Here is a 26,894-nt window from a genome sequence, read left to right on the forward strand (position 1 = left end):
GCTCAGTCGGTTGAGCGTCGACTTTGGCTCAGGTCATTATCTCATGGCTCGTGAGTTGAAGCCCCACATTGGGTTCTGTGCTAACAGCTCAGAGCCGGGAGCCTGCTTCAGACTCTATGTCCCCCTCCCCCCCGTGCCTCCCCTTGTCATGCTCTGTCTGTCTGTCTCTCTCTCTTTCTCGCACGCGCGCTCTCAAAAACAATAAATGTTAAAACAATTTAAAAAATTGGAGCACCTGGGTGGCTCAGTTGGTTAGGTGTCCAACTTCAACTAAGGTCATGATCTCACAGTTCGTGGGTTCGAGCCCCACATTGGGCTCTGTGCTGACAGCTCGGAGCCTGAAGCCTGCTTTGGATTCTGTGTGAGTGGGAAGGAAGGAGAGAGGAAAGGAGGAAGGAAGGAAGGAAGGAAGGAAGGAAGGAAGGAAGGAAAGAGGGAAAGAGGGAGGAAGGGAAGGAAGGAAGGAAAGAGGGAGGAAGGGAAGGAAGGAAGGAAAAGAGAGAAAAGGAAGGAAGGAAGGAAGGAAGGAAGGAAGGAAGGAAGGGCATCCAAATTGGGAAGGAAGAAGTAAAATTGTTTTTTTTTATTAAGATGATATGATCTTATATAGAGAAAACCCTAAAGATTCCACAAAACACCTGCTAGAACTAATAAATGAAATCCATGATGTTTCACGACACAAAATCAACAAAAACGTCAGTTGTGCTTCTATACACTAATGATGAACTACTTGAAGAGGAAATTAAGAAAAAAATCCTATCTATAATAATACCAAAAAGAATAAAATATTTAGGCATAAACTTAAGGAAGTAAAAGACTTGTACACCATAAACTATAAAATATTGATGAAAGAGATTAAAATGACACAAATAGAAAGACATTCTATGTTCACGAATTAGAAGACTAAATATTGTTGAGATGTTGATACTGCCCAAAACCATCTACAGATTCAATGCAAAATCCCAACTGACTTTTTAAAAATTTTATTTTAATGTTTATTTTTGAAAGAGAGACAGAGTCCAAGTGGGGGAGGGCCAGAGAAAGAGGAAGACAGAACTTGAAGCAGGCTGGAGGCTCTGAGCTGTCACCACAAAGCCCGATGCATGGCTTGAACTCACGAACGGCAAGATCATGACCTGAGCCAAAGTCAGACACTTAATTGACTGAGCCACCCAGGCACCCCTGCAACTGGCTTATTTTTAAAATAGGAAAAACAAATTTAAAATTCAACTGGAACTCCAAAAGACCCCAGAGATAAAACAACCTTGAAAATGAAGAACCAATCTGGAGGCAAAACACTTCCTTATTTCAAATTATATTACAAGGCTACAGTAATGAAAACAGTATAGGATTGGCATAAAGTATAGGATTGGCATATAGAGCAATGGAACAGAATAGAGAGCACAGAAATAAATCCAAACATATATAATCAATTGATCTTCAGCCATGGTGCCAACAATACATAATAGAGAAAGCCTCTTCAACAAATGGCATTGGAAAATGGGATATCCACATGCAAAAATATGAAATTGGACTCATATCTTACACCAGACACAAAAATTAACTCAAAATGAACCAGAGACATAAGTGTAAGACCAGAAACTATAAAACTCCTAGAACACAGGAACAACATAGGGAAACGATTCATGACATTGGTCATGGCAAGGATATTGAAGATATGGCAACAAGAGCAAAAATAGACAAGTGGGACTACAATATTTGAAAACCATGTAACTGTTATAGGATTAATTTTCAAAATGCATAAGGAACTCCCATAACTCAAGAACAAAGAGAGAGAGAGAAACCTAATAAAATGGTTACAAAATATACTAAAGACTTGAATGGACATTTCCCCCTAATTAGACATATAATCAACCAACAGGTATATGAACAGATGCACAATATCACCAGTCATCAGGAAAATGCAAATCAAAACCACAATGAGATATTATCTCACACCTGTTAGGATGGTTATTATCAGACTAAAAAGAAAACAAACAAAAAACAAAACACAAGGACAATAGTGTTGATGAGGATATGGAGAAACTGGAACCTTTGTATACTATTGGTTGGAATGCAAAATGCTGCAGCTGCTAGGGAAAACAGTTTGGTGGGCCCTCAAAAAAATAAAAATAGAACTACCATATAACCCAGGAATTTAAAAGAATTGAAATTCAGCTCTCAAAAGAGATGGTGTATTCCTGTATTCACTGCAGCACTATTCACAACAGCCAAGATAGGAAAACAACTTGAATGTCCATCGATGGAAGAATAGATGGAAGAATTAAAAGTATGGTATATTCATACAGTGGAAAATATTCAGTCTTTAAGAAAGAAGGAAATCCTACAATAAATAACAACGTGGATGGACCTTGAGGATATTATGCTTAGTTAAATAAGGCTGTCATAGAAGAATAAATACTGTAGGACAGCAATTATAGGAGATATCGAAGAAGAAATGATGGAATGGTTGTTGCCAGGGGCTGAGGGCAGTGGAAAATGGGGAGTTGCTAAGCAACATATGTAAAATTTCATGTACGCAGGATGAAAAAAAATTCTAGAAAACTTTTTTCTACAAATAATGATATTACATTGTACACCTAAAAACCTGGTTAGGACTCATGTTAAATGTTCTTATCACAATTGAAAAAAAAAGAGGAAGAAAGGGAAAGTTTCAGAAATGTAAAAAATGTTAGTAAGTATAAAAGACTATATTGAAGTTCCTTAAATATATATAACTATTTGAACCAAAAATTACACCAATGTTTCATGGAGTTGCATATTATCTCATAAATTTTACTCATATTACAACTAAAACATTAAATGTGCAGGAGAGACAGTAAAAAGCCCTATATGGTGTCATCAAGGCTTCTACATTTTATAATATTAACTCCAGGTAATTAGAGTGTCAAAGTTTAGAATTCCTAGAGCAACAAGTAAAAAATACGTAACACAACAAAGTATAGCTACAAAACCGACAGAAATAAAATGAGAAACAAAGGAAAAAACATGTATTTAATCTTAAATAAGGTAGAAAGGGGAAACCAGAGTGACAAGTGAAGAGACAAACAAAATATTATAGAACTAAATCCAACCGTAACAATAATTATACTAAATGTTAACAGTTCAAATGTTCCAAGAAGGAAAAGAGTATCAGAGCGGATAAAAAAACAGGATCAAAATCTTACTACCTATAAGACATTCTAACATAAACAATTGTAACATAAAGGCACAGGTAAGTTGGAAGCACATGGATAGATTAAGAAAAAACATGTAAACAGTAAGTATCAGAATAGTAGAATGGCTATTTAAGTATCCATTAAAAAAACAAAGCCAAAAAAAACCCTTCAAGACAAAGAGTATTACCAGAGTGAAGAATTTCATAATGATAAATGCGACAGAAAGATACAATTCTCAAGGTGTTTGGGTCTGATGAGAAAGCCTCCAAACACAGGATACAAAAATTGACAGATTTAAAAGGAAAAATTAAAAATTCCACAATTCTCTTAAAATGCCCTCAAGTCCCTGGCTAACCTTAGCCGCTGCCTGCTCCCACAGTTCTCCTCCTGCCCATTCCTTCCAAAATTCTTTACTCACAGGTACTTTCTTCTCCCGTTGGCTGACTCCTCTTTCGTGCTTCCCGACCTTGGCACACACTGTTGTCTCTACCTAGAGCACTTTCAGGGCACTTGTTGGGATGAGCACTGGGTGTCATGTGTAAGAGGTGAATCACTGGGTCCTATTCCTGAAGCCAAGACTACACTGTATGATAACTAACTTGAATTAAATAAATAAACAAACAAATACAATGTTTTTAAAAAAAGAGAGAACACTTTCATATCCTTTTTGGGTGACTCCTACTTGCATTCCAAATGTCCCTTCCTCAGAGATGATTTCCCTGCTGCTAATATGCTTTCAGAGATCATGTGTAGTTGTGCTTCTCTGGCTTTCCTTCTCCCTTTCTGGGTATGTGTTGTGTGTGTACATGAACAAGAGGGAGACATCATTCATTAAAACTGGAGTAGTCAGAGCACAGAAGCCACTCCTACTGAGCACTGATGGTAGTACAGTGCCTGACATTTAGTTAGCATTCTGTAAATATTTTTTTATCAAATAAATAATGAAGGAAAGGGAATATGTTATTTATTTCTCTATCTTTCTTTTATTTATTTTTTTATTTTTTATTTTATTTATTTATTTCTTAAATATGAAATTTATTGTCAACTTGGTTTCCATACAACACTCAGTGCTCATCCCAAAAGGTTCTCTATCTTTCTTTTACATTTGAGGGACAAACTGAGCATGCTTTGACAAAGGAGAGCTGGGGAAAGAAGCAAGCACCGAATGCGAACAGCTCACTGACTGGAACATAGGACGATACAAAGATAGTCACAGAACTTTTTGGATAAAGTGATAGTGACAAACAAAGAAAGATTGCTGCATATGAATCAGATGGCTTAATCTCCATACATATGTGTGAGTTAGGAAGATGGGAGTGTGCAGGGGAAAGGAGCTGGAGTCACAAACAGCCTGAATAATTTACTGTACTCTTTCAAAGAACTCACTCACTCATCATTCACTCCACACCATTAAAGAACATAGAGAAGAGATACAATTTCTACTCTAGTTACATGGGGTTACTGGGCTGTCCCCATCTGATATAGCATAGACAAAAATAGGTAGAATTCTAGGCCCCTTGGGAATAGTAACTTCATTGGTTTCATGTAGTTGGAACTACAATTTCTGGGGATGCCCTTGTGTGATTTAGGATAGGAGAGGAGGGACAGAATATTAACGCACGTTCATATCATGTCATGCTTGATAAAACTGTAGCATATTTTAATCTAGCTATGACACAGTTGAAAACTTTGAGGAGAGTCTGTAGGAAGTAGGAAGGGCTCCCAACAAGGTACACTAGAGATGTTCATTATGCTGTCTTATTTTTATCAGTCACCTGTAAACATATTGGCTACTTGCAATTGAAAAAACTGTTCTGACTATGCACTAAAAAGTAAACTATAGGGGCTCCTGGGTGGCTCCGTCAGTTGAGCATCCGACTTTTGGTTTTGGCTCAGGTCATGATCTTGTGGTATTGTGAGTTCGAGCTCCATGTCAGGTTCTGTGCTGGCAGCATGGAGCTTACTTGGGAATCTCTCTCACCCTCTCTCTCTGCCTTCCCCCCACTCGTGCTGTCTCTGTATTTCTCAAACAAATAAATACACTTTAAAAAGATTATAAAAAAACAAACTGTAACTGTTTCTATGGTCTTGGGTTCATCTTGGCTTCACTGAAGTACATATTATTTAGTATCAACTGGCAAGACAAAGCCCAAGCTTCTTGTTAGTCTACTGGACACTCAAAAGTCTCAAGGTAAATGGAGAAAAGGGAAGAGTTTCTCTAGCAATTCCAAGGGAATTCAAGGGATTTTTGAGGCCATAATCTCTAAAATTATGCCAAGAAACAAACATGCTCCGTTTTCCCCACAACAGAATGTCACTATTTTAATTCAGTTATTGAAAAATTACACACAACCTAATGAAATATTTCTGGTATAGTAATGGTTAACCTTATCTATGCAGTAATTCTGAATCTTTGAAGAAATATTTCTGAAATCATATTTTTAAGAAAGCTACCTAAAAAGCACAGCATTTGAAATACAATGACATAAACCATTTTCACCTCCTTCAATTATAAGACCATACTAAGAACAAAAAGAGGCCATTCTTTAATTAATTAGTAGTTATTATGAATATTATACATAAACCATTAAGCTAAAGATGGAGTATAAAAATCCTACTAAATAATTTATAGGTCAGTTGAAAGGTCACATGCACATATAATGGTAATATAAAGCAAAAAAAAAAAAAAAAAAAAAGAGGCAAGTGCCCAAGGGAAGGAAGACAAAAAGCACTACAAGATTTCAAAGAAAGATGTCCCAACTATAAAGGAAATTATTGGAATAACTGACAAAATTTTACTGGGATCTGAGGATTAGATGATAGTAATATTCCAGCATTAATTTCCTACTGTTGATGGTTGCCTAATGTTTCAAGGTATGTTTATTTGTAGGTAATATGCACCAAAGTTCAGGCATAATAGGGCCTAATATTGGCAATTTATTTGCAAACAATGCAAAGAAAAAAAAAAGTTTGCTGCACCACATTGGCAACTTTATTGTATCTTTGAGATTGTTTTAAAAGCTAAAACAAATTTTAAAATGATTGAGAGTAAAGTGGTATAATTCTGAAAATTATAACTTTTAATTTAAACAGTATTCTCTATTAATTCATGTTGCCTGTACACATACAGGTATTTATTCTTTTTCACTTGGCAAAATCTTGAGACCCTTGATTAAAAAGGTCCAGTTTTACTCTAATTTACAAGGCACACAACTTTGTTACCCTCAATCTTACCAGCCTCAGAGGCAATCTTCTGCAATTTGACATTCATAGTTCTATGCCTACACTTACTTTTATTTTTAAGAAAAATTAAGCATAATAATATTGAGTGGTCTAGAAAACTCTTCTACATTCATTTGATGGTGTCAAAAGTTGATATTGTTATTACGAATTGTTAGGAACCCCATTTAGAAATGAGAGTATGGAAACTGAAGAACAAAGGCATATATCTGTGTAATTGTGGTGCTGGAACCTGAACAGAATTCCTCTGAGTTTTTTTTTTATCCCATCTTTTCCACCACCCAGTGCTGTCTCTGGTCTTCCTGAAGGCTCTGTTCAGTGATCACCATGAGTCAGGAAATTCTGTGCTTAGAGCACATTCCTTAGGACAGGTGAGCAAGTGTCAACTGAGCTCTGAGTTGTGAGAACCTTGCTGTGTTTCAATTTCCTAGAAGGGTTAGATAACAATAGTATTTCTTCCTCATAAGTCACAGGTAAGGCATTTAGAGGATTTAATGAAGTAATATATGTAAGGGACTTGAAACAATGGTTGGTGCATAATAGACATTAAACTATTACTATTTCTAAAAATTCAGGGAATTTTAGGAGCCTAAACAACTGAACAGAAGGGATTTGAACAAATACATTTTGCATGAATAGGGAATATGTATTATATCTTAAATTAGGGGCAGTTCCTTGCTTTGTTATAGGCATATTCATTCACTAAATGTGGAGAACTTTAATACTGCTATGTATTACTCAAAAGAGCACAGATTTTGGGGGCACCTGGGTGGCTCAGTTGGTTAAGTGTCCGACTTTGGCTCAGGTCATGATCTCACGGTTCGGGGGTTCGAGCCCCATGTCGGGCTCTGTGCTGACAGCTCAGAGCCTGGAGCCTGCTTTGGATTACAGAATCTCCCTCTCTCTTCGCTCCTCCCCCATTCATGCCCTGTCTCTCTCTCTCTCTCAAACATAAATAAACATTTAAAAAATTTTAAAAAGAGCACATATTTTTGCCTCAGCATTTATCCCTAGAAAACTGAAAACACTTATATATAAATAGGTCTCTAGTAGTCTTTCTTTAATGACCCAGAATTCTTAAACTAGAAACATTTTAAATCTTCATTTACCCTTTTCAAATTGTCAACCATACTTTTTATATCTAGCAGGTTACAGTAAATTATGACTGGGCTACTGGACCCCACTGGAAAGAACAACTAATTATTTTGCACATGATCCTCTTAGGTTACTAAAGAAATGAATATAACACAAATGGATGTTCAATACAGATCGTTATTTCCAGTGGGTATCAATCAGTTTGAACACGAAAACTGGATTGGAAAACCACACGATAGCCCAAAAGAGGTTTTTCCATTCATTAATTCATATAAACTTTATGTAACATGTACTAAATACTTTCTATGTGCCCAGTATTCCTTAACTCTAGATGCTGGGGATATTGCCATAGATAAAACAAATATTTCTCCCTCTTTGTACTTTAGTGGAAGTTAACCAGGAATTAGTATGAGTTCTATTATTAGCATGAATATCTATTATTTATAATGGATTCTTTAAGCTCCTTACCATAGTTGGCTAACAAAGAAATCTAGCCTTTTACTACTTGAACTGGTATTACTGTGAACCATCCCCACCACTGTGTTTTCCTGACATACTGGAAGCCTAAACCACTGTTTGACAACAACAACAAAGAGAAAACCACAAATTTAACCAGTTCTAGCTAGTGTTCCTTCAACTTTCAGGAAGTATGATAATGAGAAATTAGACACAAATTCTGGATGGCTATCTAGTTTGTTCAGAGTCAGAAATTTCTATTTCATGAAATTAATTTGCTCTGAAAGGCTAAAAACTCAAATAAAATACTCCGAATCACTGCAAATTAAACTTCCCTCATAAATATAGTTGTTCCCAATTTCTGTATTTTTCTGTATATATTTCTGCATTATGGATACACCAGGTTAAGACATTCGTGTGTCTTAATATAATATACACAACACATACATATACATACATATATATTATGTATATATGCAAGCACTTATATATACACATATGCCATGTATGTATAAGAAAAACAGTTAAATATATATGAACATCATGCACCATTAGGATCTGCTGAAGAAATTACTTTCTCTGGTATTCCCACATTTCTTCCATATGGCTCTCCTGGTTGGGAAAGAGTTGGCATCAAAGATTCAAGAGAAATGAAAACTCTGTACCTCTAAATGGATATGTTTTAGGGCGCCTGGGTGGCTCAGTCGGTTAAGCGTCTGACTTCAGCTCAGGTCATGATCTCACGGTCCGTGAGTTCGAGCCTCGTGTTGGGCTCTGTGCTGACAGCTCAGAGCCTGGAGCCTGCTTCCGATCCTGTGTCTCCCTCTCTCTCTGCCCCTCCCCCGTTCATGCTCTGTCTCTCTCTGTCTCAAAAATAAATAAACATTAAAAAAAATTAAATGGATATGTTTTACATACCCATTTCACTGGGACACTAATATACTGAATACATGATTAATTTTTTCCAGTTTTCCATCACATAGAGACAACTACATAATCAACCAATTTTTTAAAATATTTTTAAAAAAAATTTAGAGAGAGACCATGTGCACAAATGGAGGAGAAGGGCGGAGAGAGGGAGAGGGAGAGGGAGAGGGAGAGGGAGAGGGAGAGGGAGAGGGAGAGGGAGAGAGGGAGAGAGGGGGGGGGGGGAGAGAGAGAGAGAGAGAGAGAGAGAGAGAGAGAGAGAGAGAATCCCAAGCAGGCTCCACACTCAGCTCAGCACCAAGCTCAATATGGTGCTTGATCCCACAACCACAAAATCATGACCTGAGCTGAAGTCAAGAGTTGGATGCTTAACCAAATAAGTCACCCAGGCACCCCATATAATCGACTATTCCAACTTCCCCTCTCAGTCTTCATTAATGACTCATTCTAACTGAGCACCTATGATCATTGTGCTGACCAGGTACCAACTCTACACTTGATCAATAGATTCTATGCAATGGACCATAAGAAATATTTTCTCTTACAAAGGTCTAAATTTTATGGGGGAAACCACATATAAATATGTTTAAAACACAGATCAAAAACACTGTTCCCAAGGGGGGTGGTCAGGGAAGAAGTCTGCATCCTGTTCACTATGTATATCTTTCAGAGCCAGGAATTCTTTGACTTGGGGCTGAGAAGTCAAGGACCAACTAAGGTCATGCCCCTAAAGAGAACAGAGGCTTAAATACCAGGCACATCATAGGCAAGAGAAGGAACAAAATGAATAAAAAGAGCCCAAAGATACCAGGTATAAAATAGGGCCACACTGAGACTTTCTCCTAAATATATATAGTTCTAGAACTATATATTTCTATAGTAGTATATTTATAATACATACATATAGCTCCTCAGAAGCACTGTAAAGGCCCTGATAAGAAAAGCACTTTCTTACTATGTGAATCAGTGTTATTTAATGTCATGCCCCAGCTAAAGCCATTTCATGTTTCACCACCTAGACTGCACTTCCCAAAGGCACAGACTGTATCACGCTATAGTCCTACTTCTCTGATTCCTTACTGTTTTTTCCTGCCAACATAAGAACAAGTGCTCCTGGAAGAAAGCTTGAATGTTCCGCCACTTGGTGAATCAAACCACGCAGTTAGGAGAAACAGACTCAAATGAATTATACCCCAGCTATACCACATTAGCTATGGGATTTTGAACAAGTCATTTGACCAGCTATACCTAAATTTCCTTATATGTAAAGTGGGGATAATAATAATACCTACCCAGAGTTTTCATGTGAAGATTAACTAAATTAGTGCAGAGCAATGCTCAGCTCAAATTAACCTCTATGTAAGTACTGACTATTATATTTCAAAAGAGGGAATGTGAATGGCCTCACACGCAACATGCTTTGAACCACAATCCATGAAATTATGAGGCCATACATTTGCCAGTAAGTTTCCTAGAAAGTATTTTAGCAAACTGATACTTTAGTAAATTCAGTGCACCCAGATAAAATTTTCTTAAAGGACATTAAAGCAATGAGTCTAGATGTGCATATTGGCAAGTATTGTGTATGTATTATATACTCACACATAAAATTCCTTCTATTTACTCACATTCTCATAGAGAGCTTGAAGGGTCTCCAGATCAACCACAGAATTGTCCAAGTTCACAACAGCTGTGGGGGGGAAAAAAAGACAAAAGAACATAAATTGCCAGAAGCCAGCTGTGAAAAGATATCTGATCATCTTGGACAACACTGACCACCTCCAGAACAGTGGTCTAACTTCAATGCACCCACTTACCCACTACTAAGACTGTGCCCAAGGAATTTCAATGGGTGCAGGGGTAAAGTGTTAAAGCTTCCATTTGTCTTTCAAATACAAAATCCCATGAATATGACACGCAGTCTGTCTCTCAAGGCCCAACTGCATGAATTTGAAAACTTTGCTTAATACTAGAAAAACAGGCAAATCACACCTGTTACTGCCACATCCTATTTTGTGAGATAAATGCTCGTATCTGTCAATTTACCTAGACTTATGACAAAAGTTAAATCGAATCACTGAACTGAAGGACTTAATATAAAAATGATGGAAGCATTTCTCATTATAATTCTTTAAATTGTTATAATAAAAGGATAATTCTTTGATTATGGTATTGATGTTAGCACAAGTGCACCCTTAAAAATCAATTCTTAATGTGCAAACTACCCATGTTTATACAAGGAAGAAGGGGAATTGATAATAGGAAACTGGGAATATGTTCCTAAATGCATTTCTTTTGGTCTGAGAAGCATGCTGGATTATGGAGTCGGTATGTTTTATAATTCAGTTTGGGCAAATTCAGATTAATCAAAAGCATTCTGTATTACCTACATATATATATATATTAGCTAGAAATGATGTGAATTTCCCCTGATCAGATCTATGCCAAGTAGCCAATGAAGCTCCTCTAGGGTTAAAGGTTTCTGGGAGAAAAATCACAAAGTGGATAATCACAAATTGGTTAGATTTATTTTGATAATTGAGGCATTTTACAGTGTCTTTTCTCTCAAAGCCTAAAGTATATGAGACATTTTCTAGTCGATTCTGGCAAAATCCCAAGAAAGAATTTAAAAAGACAAGTGGGAAATTGAAGCATATGATGGATGAGAAATCTAACCAAGACAATTTAGCATTTCTATTTGGAGCTGGGAACAGAGCCCAGATTTGCCAACAGAGATCATAGTAAGTAGAATATGATACTTCCATCCTAATAATATTCCACTATCTCCATTTCCAAAAAATTATGTCTCAAATACCTATCGAAGAATTTGATTAAAATTCTCAGACAAATCTTTTCACTCCTTAGACCACAAAAGACAAACATATCACAATCTGCTTAATGACCCAAAGTAGTAAAAACATAGCCAGCTAACTTTGACTCTATTTCAGAAGTTAATTAAAAGGGATTAACAAATGATTTTTACTGGAGGTAATATGGCTATAATGTAACAAAATACATAAAATCCAAATAAAGATAGCAAATTCACGTATGGAATTAACCCCCTTTGGATTTGTGCAGTCTAGCCCTTAAAGAAAGTCTTACAGTGAACCCAAAGGTTTCTGACTTTGGAATTCATTAGATAATAATCCAGTATTTCAACATTCCTCTGGTGATACAGCAAAAGATTGATAGGAAAACAATGAAAGACATGCTGTTGGTCAACTTAGTATAAGATTTCATTCTCAGAATAATGTAAAGACACAATAAAATCATTGATACTCAAGTCAAAATTCATAAAAGATACAATTGTCCTCTGAGTTTACCCTGGTTTTAAAACACGTTATTCCTATACGTGTTGCCCACATGAAATTTTGCTTAGATATATACACTGAAGTTTCTCATCTGTTTACCTCACGCAATGTCAGGTACTGAAGAATATCTTAATAAATACCATGTGGACCTGACCATAAGTATATGGTCCTAAGCAAGTCCTCAAAAGTTCCTAACCCAAGAAACTTCGCTTTTTAGTCATCCTCAAGGAAATTTCCATGGAAGAAAACACTGTTACTATTTTTCCACACAATTTTCACTTAGGTGGCTTTACACTTGAGAGACGCTAACACAATCTGATGGGAATTGCAGTTTCGAGGGAACAATATAGTCATGCTTGTGTGGTTGGATATTAGAGATTCGATACAGGCAGATGAATGGATTGTGACTGGCGTTCTAGAAGGGAGATAAAGGCAAACGATGTAATTTGGGAAAGGTTAAGGTTACTTGAGGTGCTATATTTACTCAATCTAAAAAGCACATTTTAACATTTCAGAAATCAAGAATCAGACTAAAATCGTATCTTTCTAAGTATTCAGTGCTGTCATCTAGTGCTGGAGCGCAATCTTAAAATCTGTGATTAGGGGCGCCTGGGTGGCGCAGTCGGTTAAGCGTCCGACTTCAGCCAGGTCACGATCTCGCGGTCCGTGAGTTCGAGCCCCGCGTCAGGCTCTGGGCTGATGGCTCAGAGCCTGGAGCCTGCTTCCGATTCTGTGTCTCCCTCTCTCTCTGCCCCTCCCCCGTTCATGCTCTGTCTCTCTCTGTCCCAAAAATAAATAAACGTTAAAAAAAAAAAATTAAAAAAAAAAAATCTGTGATTAGGTACGTTGTGTATTTTCAACTGATAAAATTCTAAAAACAAGGAAATGAAACAAAGCATTTACTCATGTAGCCCATAAATGTAGTGTCCTTATCATTCAGGGGCCATAATACCTTATTACACTGGTTAACAGTTACTTCGGTAACAATGATTTGAAATTGGAGCTATTTGGACGTGCTTGATTCCTCGGCCTCGAAAGGCTGCAGAAAACTGGTTTTGTGCAGAGAACACTGCAACCAGATTTCTAGGTATGGACATGCTAAGGAATTTTGAAACAGAAATAGGAAAGATAGAAATAGAAATGGAAATGGAAATAAATAGAAGTGGAATTAGAAATACAGGTTTTAAGGTGGCAAAACATTCAAGAAAAAGCGCCTCGCAAATCCCCTGACTCCATGTGCAAAATTTCAGCCTTCTTTGAGAGGAAAACACCTTTGTTGAGATTATGTCTAGGTGATAGTTCCTCTATTCCCCCAAAAGGGAAAGCCATTTTTATGGGATGGTGTATGGATGTGGAAGGAACACGGAACATAGAACTTAACTGGGTTTCAATTTAAATTTTTCTTCACTGCTACATTATTTCAAGTAAGTTACTTGACAAGTTTTAGTTTCTTTATGGAGGACAGGGATAAGGGTAAAAGAAAATAATAGAAAATATTAGCAAGATTTGGGGTCTCATGGGGACCAAAGGCAGGAACAAGTAAAAGAATCTGGCATGTTGTTGGTTAATGTTATTTCCCTCTTCAAGTTCTCACCAAAGTTCCACTCCTCTGGCTTTAATAAGCTTTATTATCTAAACCAGGGGCGCCTGGGTGGCGCAGTCGGTTAAGCGTCCGACTTCAGCCAGGTCACGACCTCGCGGTCCGTGAGTTCGAGCCCCGCGTCGGGCTCTGGGCTGATGGCTCAGAGCCTGGAGCCTGTTTCCGATTCTGTGTCTCCCTCTCTCTCTGCCCCTCCCCCGTTCATGCTCTGTCTCTCTCTGTCCCAAAAATAAATAAACGTTGAAAAAAAAATTATTATCTAAACCAAAGGTAAACAACTTTCTTTTTCTCCTACTTGTGTTTTGTGCCCTCATGTGCCAAAAATAAAAATTCCACCTGCATCTATTAAGGGTTCCACTCTCATATGAATGATGAATTATTACAACTACATGACAGCCTGGCTTACAGCTATTGGGTATCGTTCATCATGCTGTCTTTTTTACTTGACATTTAAATTATTAGGCATGAGACTAAGATTTCACAACATAAATAAACCCCAAATTTGGAAGGATATCCAGTGATAAATCTTTAATTCAGATTACTTTATTCTCTAATATTCCATTAGGTGCTAATGTGATTACACTTAAGGTCAGAAGCCAAATATTTCTTTCACACTCATTCCCTACTCTTTGCTCTAAGACTTCCAGGAGCAGCCATCATTGTCTGGGACTCATCACCTTTCCCACCCAGCCATTCCCCTGGAGGTCTACCAAGCAGTTTTAATTGCTTTCCCACACAATATATATAGATAAATGTTACTTTGAATTGGGCCAAGAAGCATCTGTTTTGTTTCTATGTAGAAAGATACAAGGGCTAAGACGGTGTTGAGAGGATATTCTGGCCTTTTTTGCATATTAAAAGATTATCAACTTATTTGTAAAACACGCTGACTTTCCAGGATTAGAACATATGGAGGTTTTTAACACTCTCTTTAAAAAACCTATAAATGACCATGTGTTAATAATCACTCCAGACCAAAATTATTATTATCCAAGGTATGATAATGAAGTAGAAGAACTTGGTACTCTTTCTGGCTTTTCTATCAACGGGCTGTGTATCATTGATCAAGACACTAAGCTTCTCTGAGATTTTATCAAGTGGGATAATAACTTGTGTCTGGAGAATATATTTATTATGTGGAGAATATAAGCAATTTTATAGTAAGAAGGCTAATCCAAGAAGCCATGGAATGATTTATGTAATTAATTTTAAAATGTATTATCTGTCAACACATTGGTTAGAAACTGGAGATTGAGCTGGGAATGTGTTAGATTAAAATTAGGTTCAGGATTAAACTTTTGCTTTCAATAATCAGAAGCGGAGACCATAGCTCTTTCCTTAATGAACTCCACTGGTATACACTCACTGAGTGAGTATACACTGAGATCCAATGCACTTCGCATTACAACATGCTGTTACAAAACAAAGAGTGAAATAGCCTATTTTAGATCTCAGTCAATTTAACGTAAGGTATTAAAAATGTATCAAAAGGGGCACCTGGGTGGCTCAGTTGGTTAAGCACCTGACTCTTGATTTTGGCGCAGGTTTTGATCTCACAGTTCATGAGTTCAAGCCCTACATCGGGCTCTAAGCTGACATTGTGGAGACTGCTTTGTATTTTATCTCTCCCCCTCCTTCTTTGTCCCTCCTCCTCTCCCTGTCTCTCAAAATAAATACATAAACATCAAAAATGTATCAAAATAAACTATGCTAACAAAAAATCTATTTCCTTTTGTTTCTAAGATACTGCATTACATAAAAAGAATTCTAGACCTATCATGGGAAATGGTTGTATGCTGGGCACATGACATTGTACACACATACGCACAAACAGGTGACAGTCAGAGGCCCATATCACATTCCCTAGACACTGCTATTAACACATATTTGCCTTCTTCAACACCAGAAATGTGGTACATGTTGCTTATTCTAACTTACTATGATGTTAAATCACTCGGACTACAGTGAAATAAAACACGTATGTCTGAATTTTTGCATAACAACAAGAACCCAGTCTCTGTGCTTCTAACCAAAAAAAAAAAAGTACACAAAAGGGAAAGGACTACATTTTAAGAGTTTCTGTTAAAAGAAACTCATGTAAAACAAAAGTTCACACAACATTAATTATTAGCCAAATTTGTAAATGTGTCATATATTTTGAGCAGCCAGATAAAGTAGTTCACTTCTTGGTGAAATTCTATATGATGCACTTACTCCTACTGAATGCAATATTTTAAGCCATGGAACACTGTTAGTAGTACCTGCTTTACTCCAGTCTGTATTTTAAGCTGGGATCTCCCCAATGGGATAGGACTAGAGCAGCCTCAGGACTGCTTTTGATGGCGCCTTCCCTCCACCAGCCCTGAACTCCAGTCACTGTGGTTTCCTGCCTTAATCCCTCCCTCTCACATGACCTGCTAAACTGGGGGTGGAAGCCCCCCAAAGTAGAAAACCTCATGGTGTTTATTATCAAGAGGCTTTATTAGTCATCCATTTCTGCATAGCAAATTACACTAAAGCTTAGTCGGGGCTTAAAACATATTATCATATTATCAACAAACATATTATCTGTGCCTCAGAAATTCAGGTACAGTTTTAGCTGGGTACCTCTGCCTCAAGATTTCTCCTAAGACTTCAGTCATGGTGTTGGCTGGGGCTGAGATCTTCTATGAAGACTCTGTAGGGGGATCCGTTCCCAAGATCATGTGGTTGTTTGTAGGATTCAGTTCCTCAGACTGAGGGCTTCAGCTCCTCACTGGTTATTGGCTGAAACTGTAGCTGTGGGCCTCAGTTTCTTGCCAGATGTCTCTCTCTATAGGTAAGCTCGCAATAAGACAACAGGGTGAAGGAAGTTCACTTCCTTCAGAGTGATCTAGAGGGGGCACGCAAGATAAGGCCACCTTCTCTTTGCAACCCAATCTTAGAAGTAACATCCCGCCATCTCCATTACATTCCATTCATTATGAGTCTCTAGGTCCAGCCCCCACACAAGGGATGGAGATTATACAAGTGCATGAATACCAGGAGATGGAGATCTTTGGAGGCCATCTGATAGGCTGCCCACCATACCAGGTTGCTAACTCTCGTTCTTTTTCCCTTGGATTTCAGATGTCAGCTTACGGTTCTCTATTATTCTCTACCATGTATTAATTATATCAGTGTTTTTGTTTTTCTATTAGGCTTTCTAAGAACACACAGGAAATGCGGAGCCATCATGATTCACCAGAAAAAAGAAATGCACTAGAAGAAAGCTGACTTCTCATACAGACATAATCTATCAAATCAGCTAAGCCTCCTAGTCTCATTGATAATAAGTTTATATGAGGCATGATATACAGACATACAGAAACATGAGATAATGTTGACAGGCATTTCCCTGTACCATAGATGATCACGCCTAATTTATTGTGAACTTCACAAAATATAGAAGAACCTAGTACATACGAGGCTTGGGAAAAAATCTTCTTTGAATGTCAAAAGGTTGAAATAGGTTGAGGTTAGTAATTCCTGAAACTTAACTGTACCTTTAACTTGACTGGACAAACTGAATATTCCTTGAGCTCACCCTGATTGCCCTTTTGTAAACAAATAACTTCACTCTAGATGACTTCATACTAGATAAAATAGATAAAATAGATAGATAAAAAAGATAAAATAATAATATGGGATGTCATATCATTATTTGACAAATGTCAGTGGAAGGCAGTGGAATACACCACTTATTACTATCTGTGTAACATAGGGTATCTCAATTGGCTTCGAATCTGCAAAATAGACCTAATGAAAGCACCCACCCTATAGGATTCTTGCAGGAGATTATTCAAATAAATCACTCAGAGGCAGTGCCATGCCTGTAGCAAACACTCAGAAAATGTTCGTTGTGTTTATTGTTATTATGGACCCTCTAACGTTCCTACAAGAAAACGATTTTACCAACATCTCTCCAAGTCAGTATTTTGATTGAGAGATTTTAGAGAAAGTAGGTTGAAAACATTCTCAGCAAAAGGAAAAAAATCACAGTTCCACTTGTACAGATAGTAATACGGGAGACTAAACACGTCTCACCCACAGGGAAACCATCAACACCGATTTTGGTTAAGGTATATGGGAAGGGAGCAGAGTCAGCAGAAAGCTTAAACACACAATAAGTGCAAATCAGCCTGTATTTACAGTTCATGCCCTCTTCTCACTGACATAGTAAGAAAGAGTATAAGGGCTTAGAGAAACCATCTTTTTACCCCATTTGGAATTGAGAAGCCACAGGAAAAGCTAAGATGAAGCCTTGCAAATTTGCTGAGAAGCAAAGCAAAGACCTCTGTTCAAGTAGAAACTCATCTTAAATAAGAGATCAGAAGCATCTCTCATTTAAAATGGTTCCAAGCTGTCATCATGTCCTAGCCCCTGGGGAGCAAAATTTTCTGAGATCTCTTTAAGGAATTGCAAGTAACTAGTCATTACACTTTAATATCAGGAAAAAGGACACATGTGAAGATAATTTCTACCTCTCTGTACATTTCAGTGAAATAAAAAATTTCACCTTTGGGGGGAAGGAGAGACCAAACAGGGGAGGGACACACACACACACACACACACACACACACACAAGACTCCTCCATATCTTCCTAAGGTATTCTAATACCCACTGTCCTCACATTCTTCTCTACCCCAGCTTCTTAATCCCACCCCCTCAAGCTTTTGCTCTGATTATTGAGTAGTCAGTAATTTCAATCCTGTGAAATCCAAATGCACATTCCTCAATCTCAGCAGCATTTGACACAGCGAATAAATCCTTTCTCCAGATACACATGCTTAATCTGGCTTCCAGAATGCCACTCTCTTCTTCCTCCTGCTCATAATGCTCCCCACTCTTCATTCTCCTTAGCTGGCTCCTTCTCTCTCCAGCCTTTTATTATTGAAGGATCCTAGGGCTTGACCCTTTTACCTCTTCCTACCCATCTACATTCCTATTCTTGGTGATCTCTTATAGTCTCGTGGTGGATTTGAAACATTTTCCTCTCTAGCCTCCAACCTCCTTCTTGAACCTTCCCCTTGTAGAAACAACAGTCTACTCAGCATGCTCACCTGGAACTCTAAAGGTAGACCTACTGCGCCCACACTCTCCCCTCTCTCACATGATGGAGACCCATCTGCTGGTCGGGCTATCCTTAACTCCTTTTGCTCACATTCCACAGCCAGTACATCATAAATCCTCATGGCTCTACATTCCAAATACATGCAGATATGATTTCATTTCATCATTGTCATTGCTACCACCCTGTTCCCAGACGCTCCCAACTACTGCCTGGATTACTGCCACGCCCGCCAAACTGGAAACATAAAGTGGTTCTCCAAACATAAAAAACATGGTAACATCATAGAAACATTCAATAGAAGGTATGGGAAATAAATGAGAGAGTATTTCCCAAAAGTATATCAAAAAGAGGAGAAAACATTAAGAACATTCAGGATGGCCAGCATCCCAATAATAGGAGTTTTAGAGAAAATAATCAGTTTTGACCAGTTCCCAAGACTAGATCCCACATACTCCCTTCTGACCATATTCTGCCAAATATACAGCACCTGGCTCATATGCTAACACAGCCAGAAGTCCTGCCCTGGGTGATCCCTGTGTTCACAAAACGCATTCATGAGATCGCCTGCTCCACCAAAAGCATTTTTAACTTCAGGGACCCTGAAACTAGAAGACAGACCCTAACTTGGACACTTTTTCAGCTTATTTTCTCTTTTAAGTCTTTACCTAATAATAGAAACATTTCCCTTTTCTTACCCAACTAAACTTAAGGTTTTTAGGTAACTATTTTGAGGAATACTTCTATAGGTGGGTGAAGAAGCACAAGAGTGATTAACACAAACTGAGTACAGTTGGTAAAGGGAAAGATATTTTTAAAAAGAGTATCTGAATCCTGGTAGAATTAAAGAGGAATAATAGCTGAATTCCAAACCCTTTGCTGTATTAGGAATGAAAATGAAAGGGGCGCCTGGGTGGCTCAGTCGGTTAAGCGTCCGACTTCAGCTCAGGTCATGATCTCACAGTCCGTGAGTTCGAGCCCCGCGTCGGGCTCTGGGCTGACAGCTCAGAGCCTGGAGCCTGTTTCAGATTCTGTGTCTCCCTCCCTCCCCTGTTCATGCTCTGTCTCTCCCTGTCTCAAAAATAAAATAAAATGTTAAAAAAAATAAAAAAATAAAAAAACAATGATGAGATACCACCTCACACCTGTTACAATGGCTCCTCAAGAAGACAAGAGACAGGGGCGCCTGGGTGGCGCAGTCGGTGAAGCGTCCGACTTCAGCTCAGGTCATGATCTCACAGTCCGTGAGTTCGAGCCCCGCGTCGGGCTCTGGGCTGACGGCTCAGAGCCTGGAGCCTGTTTCAGATTCTGTGTCTCCCTCTCTCTCTCTGACCCTCCCCCATTCATGCCCTGTCTCTCTCAGTCTCAAAAATAAATAAACGTTAAAAAATAATTTAAAAAAAAAGGAATGAAAATGAAAGACATGGGGCAGGGTCAGAGAGAGGGAGACACAGAATCTGAAACAGGCTCCAGGCTCTGAGCTGTCAGCACAGAGCCCGACGCGGGGCTCGAACTCACGGACCACAAGATCATGACCTGAGCCGAAGTCGGACGCCCAACCGACTGAGCCACCCAGGCGCCCCCCTCCAAGGAGATTTTAAATAGCCTGATAGGATCTTGCCTTAAATACATCATACACTCATGCCAGAGTGTTCCACAAACAGTAGAAAACTAAAAAAGCGTATAATGTGAAAAACAAAATCATTACGGAACCTTCAGAAAGAAGCCATACTAGCTGACCTTAAGAAAGAGACACTATCAACCACATATCTGTGTTATTGGTCCCATCAATCCATGAAGGCAGCAACACTTGAGAAAGCAAAAGCCAAATACTGGCAGAGGCAGTGGGATCTGTTGCAAACAATATAAGCAAAGCCATCTGCATGACAATGAAGGAAGAAACTGAGACATAAAAAGGAAAAGAAAGATATTTGAAGAGGAAGCAGCTTCCTCTCCCTCCTTAGTATCTACAGTCTGTGGTGGATGCAAACGGTCAGTTTTTACTCATTCAGTAATTTCTAATACTGCTCTATTTGTCCTGCCAGGAAGATATAAAAAGGAAAACAAAAGGGAAAAAAAAAACATTTTGGCAGCAATGCCTAGAATTATTAACCTCACATTTTTATTTGAAATTCAGTAAAGCATAGAAACCTTTGGTAAGTTATCGCTGTGCAATCTGACGACAATGGAGCAAGAATCCTTTGTAAGGAAATACTGATGCGGTAACTCCCAACTAAAAATCCTCACATCTGGGGAGTTACTTAAAACACTGTTAAAATGTATTACTTAGCAAAAAATTCCTAATGATGCAGTGAAGCAATTTTAAAGATTTTTTTTTTTTTGGTTTTGCTTGGCTTAGTTAAAATCAAACATAACCAAAATTTTTTTTAAAAACTAACATTTTTTCATAGAGTAAGATATTTGGCACCATATTCACCTAAACTCCACACTTGATAAGAATATGAAATGATAATGTAACATTCCCATTGTTCACACATCCAACCATCATACATGTTTGAGCACGTGGGCTTGTCCCACACGGACATTCCCACACTGTGGGGAACTTTGCCAGAAGACATGTTGCCACAAATTTTTAACATACACATGAAACACACAAATTCTTTTTTTTTTTAATTTTTTTTTTAACGTTTATTTATTTTTGGGACAGAGAGAGACAGAGCATGAACAGGGGAGGGGCAGAGAGAGAGGGAGACACAGAATCAGAAACAGGCTCCAGGCTCCGAGCCATCAGCCCAGAGCCCGACGCGGGGCTCGAACTCACGGACCGCGAGATTGTGACCTGAGCCGAAGTCGGACGCTCAACCGACTGAGCCACCCAGGCGCCCCGAAACACACAAATTCTTGAATAATATTTCAAGGAATTCTGGATTATCTAAGGACCATAGTAAATTTAACAACAAATACATCAATAGCATTCTTTTAAAGATTCCAAATTGAAACAGTGACACTCCATTCTTTTTCCATTTATAAGACTTCTAAAGTTTGCTATGGCCCCTTCCATTCAAATCCCTGGTTAATATATTAACATATTTATTGAGAAGTTCTAATTTACCCAAATAATTACTCGTGATTTTTTCTAAAATTTCTTGAAACCTTAAACCTCACTGCTTTGGATTCACACAAACCTGGATTAAAAACATGGATATGTGGGGGCGCCTGGGTGGCTCAGTTGGTTAAGTGCCTGACTCTCGCAGTTCATGAGTTCAAGCCCCGTGTCAGCCTCTGTGCTGACCGCTCAAAGCCTGGAGCCTGCTTCGGATTTTGTGTCTCCCTGTCTCTCTGCCCCTCTCCCGCGTGCACTTTCTCTCTCTCTCTCTCTCTCTCTCTCTCTCTCTCTCTCTCCAAAATAAACATAAAAAAAAAAATTAAAAAAAAAAACACCATGGATCTGTGACTAGGTAGTGTGTGTCCCTTGGGAGATCCTTGATAAGTTGAGTCTCAGTTTATTCACATGTGAAATGGGTATATAATGATGTTAACACCTCCCTCAAATGGTTATTGTCAAGATAAGAGGTAGAACACAGTCCTTGCCATAGTGGGCACCCAAAAATGGAAGACTCTTAGCTCTCTCTAAATGTCTGAATATCATATATACCTTTATACATACAATTGCTCTTATATAACAATATAAATTAGAAAATGAAGATATGTATTTTATATTATTGTTTGGACCTTAAAAATAAAAGAAAGGCATCACATCAGAACCCCAACTGTACATCCAGTTGGGCTAACTCTCAGATGTGCGAGAGGCTGAGTGCGAGCATGTGAAGATGTACTTAAAGACCAGTGGGGACACGGGTTATTTCCAAACCAGCAGGCAGTGTATCAAATACTCTATGGTCAAGAAATGCACAGAAGTTAATACTCTCTGTGAGGTAGTTTTAAAAATGACATTGAGTGACATCATGACATGTTTACTGCTTGTCACTTATAAACAAATGGCCAATTAAACAGGGTGACATTGAAAGGGAACCATTGAACTATAACTAAAAATATATTCACTTCACAAACATACTTTCAGATATCAGCAACTGATTAAATAATTATAAAATATTTGTATTTATCTGAAAAGTAAATAGCATCTTCCTGAAAACATCATTTATTCATTTATGGAATAAATATCCATAGTGTTCTAACTCCAGGACAGGTAGCCTTCTCAGCCCTGGGGACCTGGTGGTGGCAAACCTCAGACACACTTCCTGCCCTTGTAGGGTATGCATTAGCAATTAAATTGATATGTGCCTTAGAAGGGAAGAAAATTGCATTTTTATAATATCCTATTAATTTAGAATACACAGCCATTTATACTACCTTCTCTTTTCAGGCAGTTTAACCTGGTAGGGATTTGTTGTAAGGTACAGACAATAAAATGCCAGAAATTCTACAGATTTTTGTACTTAGGCTACATAAAGAAAGGCTTTCCTGCTGGGGAAAAAAAAAAAAAAACCCAAATCTGATACCCAATCCACCACTGGTACCTCTCAAGCATACTTGCTTATACAAAGTTAATGACATGAGTTACTGATTAAGTCAGTAGGCTTCATACACCTATGGGCCTTGTTTATAAGAGCCACACAAGTTAAATTGTTAGAGAGCAAATGCATTATGTTTGACTCAGTATGTCGCCTTCTTGTCTAGGCAGGGGGAAAAACGGATACCAACACTGTAATCCTTTTGGAATAAAATCTTTAAATGCAAACATGATTGCCATTGTAGACTGTTTAATCTAGTGATATTGTATTTCATTTCTGTTTTTGAAGAGGTTTGTTGATTTGACCATACTGGGTACAACTCAAGGCTTATCTCAACTGTTTAGATAAGATTTATTTGACTTTGGCAGGTGACAAAATCTAGGGTGTGGAATAAAAAAGAAAGAAAGAAAGAAAGACTAGCATATTCCCAGATAGTGTTTATTTTAAGCACAGTGTATAGATGAGCATACATAGTTTCAAACAACGCACTGTACTTTGTGTAAAAGATCCACTGTCTGTTGAATGTTTTCCGTAAACCAGCACTGCAAAATGTCCTTTATTGGGCATAACGGACTTCACCTTCTTGCTTAGGTAAACATTTATGCTCTCGTAAAATAGAGCTTAGTGAGTCTCCCTGGAAATAGGACCCTAACTCTGTCCACATTTTGCCACTGTTTCCTAACACATACTGTAAAGGGGGAGCACTGTTAAGTTCTATTTTGAATGCATGCATATACATTGCTCCAAAAGTACACAATCTATCAGAAATTTAAAATGCCTGGAGCCAAAATAACTTTCACACAGATAACAGTCATACTTTTTTCGGGGTAATTCTTCACAAACATGTCTGATTTCAAAAGGAACCCCGAAGAGAAAGCCTGAACTTACAAACATGAAGATTATAATTGTGGTTTAAAAATCATTTTTAAAAGTAATTTACTTAAACAGGCACTTACGTAGCTTCCTCAGTAAATATTAACATTTATATATTGGCAGACATGTTGAGGAAGGAAAAGAAACCAAGAAGTTTAGCCACTGAAAATCAAAGATCTATCAAAAAATAAAGAAAACTTAGTTGTGAACATATACGACTGAGAATATGAGAGCTTGCACACCAAGACATGACATGTTATGGTAAGTCCTTTCATTGTACCACAGAGATGACTTTGACTAACAACTTGTCTCATGACCATTTTGCCAAAAAACTTGAGAAAAAAACATCTAAAGAATACACATGATACTTAAGTTCCCTTAAGAATCATTTTGTGGTTTACTTAGTTCAACATGCGGCTAATACGTGCAAAAATGCAACGTACTAGTTTATGTGTGTGTTCAGTCATTTCTGCCATTTGTTCAGTTAATGAAAGTTTTTCTTTCTTCTCTCTTGATGTGTGTGTGTGTGTGTGTGTGTGTGTGTGTGTGTGTATTAGCGTAATCTTTCATTGCTGGAATGAGAGATCAGTTAAATATGGGGAGGAGTTCCAAATATTCTGATTACTCTGATGTGCTTTTAATGGATAAAAGTCGCTTCTAAGTAAAACAGAAACTTTTCAAATGGAACTACCTCCGTTCTAATTCATCCCCTTAGACCTTTGAGCCTTAATTAAACTTTAGTAGTTGTCTGGCGAAGGGAAAGGCCACTGTTGGAAGAATTTTCCTCCTTCTATCTGCTATTCTGTCATCATACTGCCCACTCCCTAGGGTTCAGAAATGACCACCAGATGCTCAGCATCCTGCCTTGACAAAGGGGACTATGTGTCCCCCCTTCTTCTTCATTATTTTATTTTCTCAGTTTTCATGTTTTCTTTTCTTTTTAAATATAATTTACTGTCCAATTGGCTTACATACAACACCCAGTGCTCATCCCAACAAGTGCCCTCCTCAATGCCCATCACCCATTTTTCCCCTCTCCCCCATCCCCCATTCCCCATCAACCACCTTCATTATTCTTTTAATTTGTTTTGAATGTTTATTCACCTTTGAGACAGAGAGATACGGAGGGTGAGCAGGGGAGGGGCAGAGAGAGAGGGAGACAGAATCCAAAGCAGGCTCCAGGTTCTGAGCTGTCAGCACAGAGCCCAATGCAGGGCTCGAACTCACGAACCGCGAGATCATGACCTGAACCGAAGTTGGAGCCACCCAGACGCCCCTCCTTCATTATTTTATTTATTTTTTAATATAATTTATGCTTCATTATTTTAAATATCCAGTGACTTCTAGCACTTCTGCAACTACGATGCCTCCCAAATGTGGATTTGAGTAAGATGCATGTATCCTTTTCTTCTCATGGTTTATTAAGAAATTATTTAATTAAAGAAGGCTATTTTTATGACCAGAGCTTCCTGACATCCCTTGATGACTGGCAGTATGCACAAATAGTAAAACAGAGGGTGAGCGTTACTATTTAGAAAAGCTTTCAATGGAGTCCACTGGCTTTGACTGACCAAGAGACCATGTTTCCACCATCACAAAAATTTGCTAATATATTTTCCTTAAGTGTTCCTATACATAAATAATCCCATAAAACCTTCAACCATTAAAACAATGCAGACTTCAAATTTCACAATTCCCACACACAAAGCTTCTTTTGTATTTTTGTCTGTTCCTTGCGTTCAAGGTGTATAGAGCCCATCTGAACGTATCTGCGTAGGGGAAATGGTTGCTGGTGGCTAAAACACTTTGCCAAAATACTTGGAAAATACTCTCAGCTGAAATCATGAACCTTCTTGTTCAAGAAAAACAATTTCCTATTCCTCGAATTCCCGGAGAATATCACACCTCCTCCTCTCTTCTAAGTGAGGAAATTGGAGAGTAGGTGTATTCATCCTCACTAGCCAGGCTGCCACAAAGGAAAACTCATCCTGTCTTGCAGGATTCCTTTCTGGCACAGAATAAAAGAGTTAGAGATTGAGACTGAAAGTTAACTCCCCAGACTACATCATATTTCAACGATTTAAGCCTTTTACTAAGTATTCTGAAATTACTACTTGAGGGCATATCACAGATGCTAGAAAACTGATGTCATTTCCTTGTGACACCCAGACCTTTTGCTACGTGCAGCTGATGATGGGAAGATTTCATTCCAGAGATGATGGCTGAGATAAGGTCGACTGACCCTCTGATGCTAGTTTCCACTCTTCCGCTGCAGTGACTCCAGGACCCCCAAATGTCTCTCTGCATAGTTGCAAGTTACGCTTAAAACAGGGCACTGAACAACCAACATGAGCACACACATATTGTCACTGGAATTCACTTCAAAACATAACAGAGCCTGTTAGAATTTAAATGAATATTTGGGTTTCATTTAAGTGAACCCATACTCCTAAATTTGTGTTTTCTGCCAAACATCTAAGTCATTCAAATGCCTTAACTCAGTTAAATAAGGTAATGTTAGCAGATCCATGTATTTAATGTTGAGTGAAATGTAATCTTTTTTTTTTTAATGTGTGAAAAGTTTATTGATATGGCTTTGAAATTCCAAACTGCAAATAACTATAAGGAAA

The 26,894-nt window shown here is 38.1% G+C and overlaps 1 protein-coding gene across 4 annotated transcripts in view; it reads right to left on the reverse strand.

Annotated features, from left to right (window-relative positions):
* The window catches only part of FMN2 (formin 2), a 391,725-nt gene that overhangs the window by 163,939 nt on the left and 200,892 nt on the right, over window positions 1-26,894 (reverse strand). For all 4 annotated transcript variants that reach the window (XM_043568706.1, XM_043568709.1, XM_043568707.1 and 1 more), the window contains one exon: window positions 10,526-10,587. In XM_043568706.1, coding sequence (XP_043424641.1) covers window positions 10,526-10,587 — 62 coding nt within the window. The remainder of the gene's footprint in view (window positions 1-10,525; window positions 10,588-26,894) is intronic.

This window comes from Prionailurus bengalensis, chromosome E4, assembly GCF_016509475.1.
Source record: "Prionailurus bengalensis isolate Pbe53 chromosome E4, Fcat_Pben_1.1_paternal_pri, whole genome shotgun sequence".
Taxonomy (NCBI): Eukaryota; Metazoa; Chordata; class Mammalia; order Carnivora; family Felidae; genus Prionailurus; species Prionailurus bengalensis.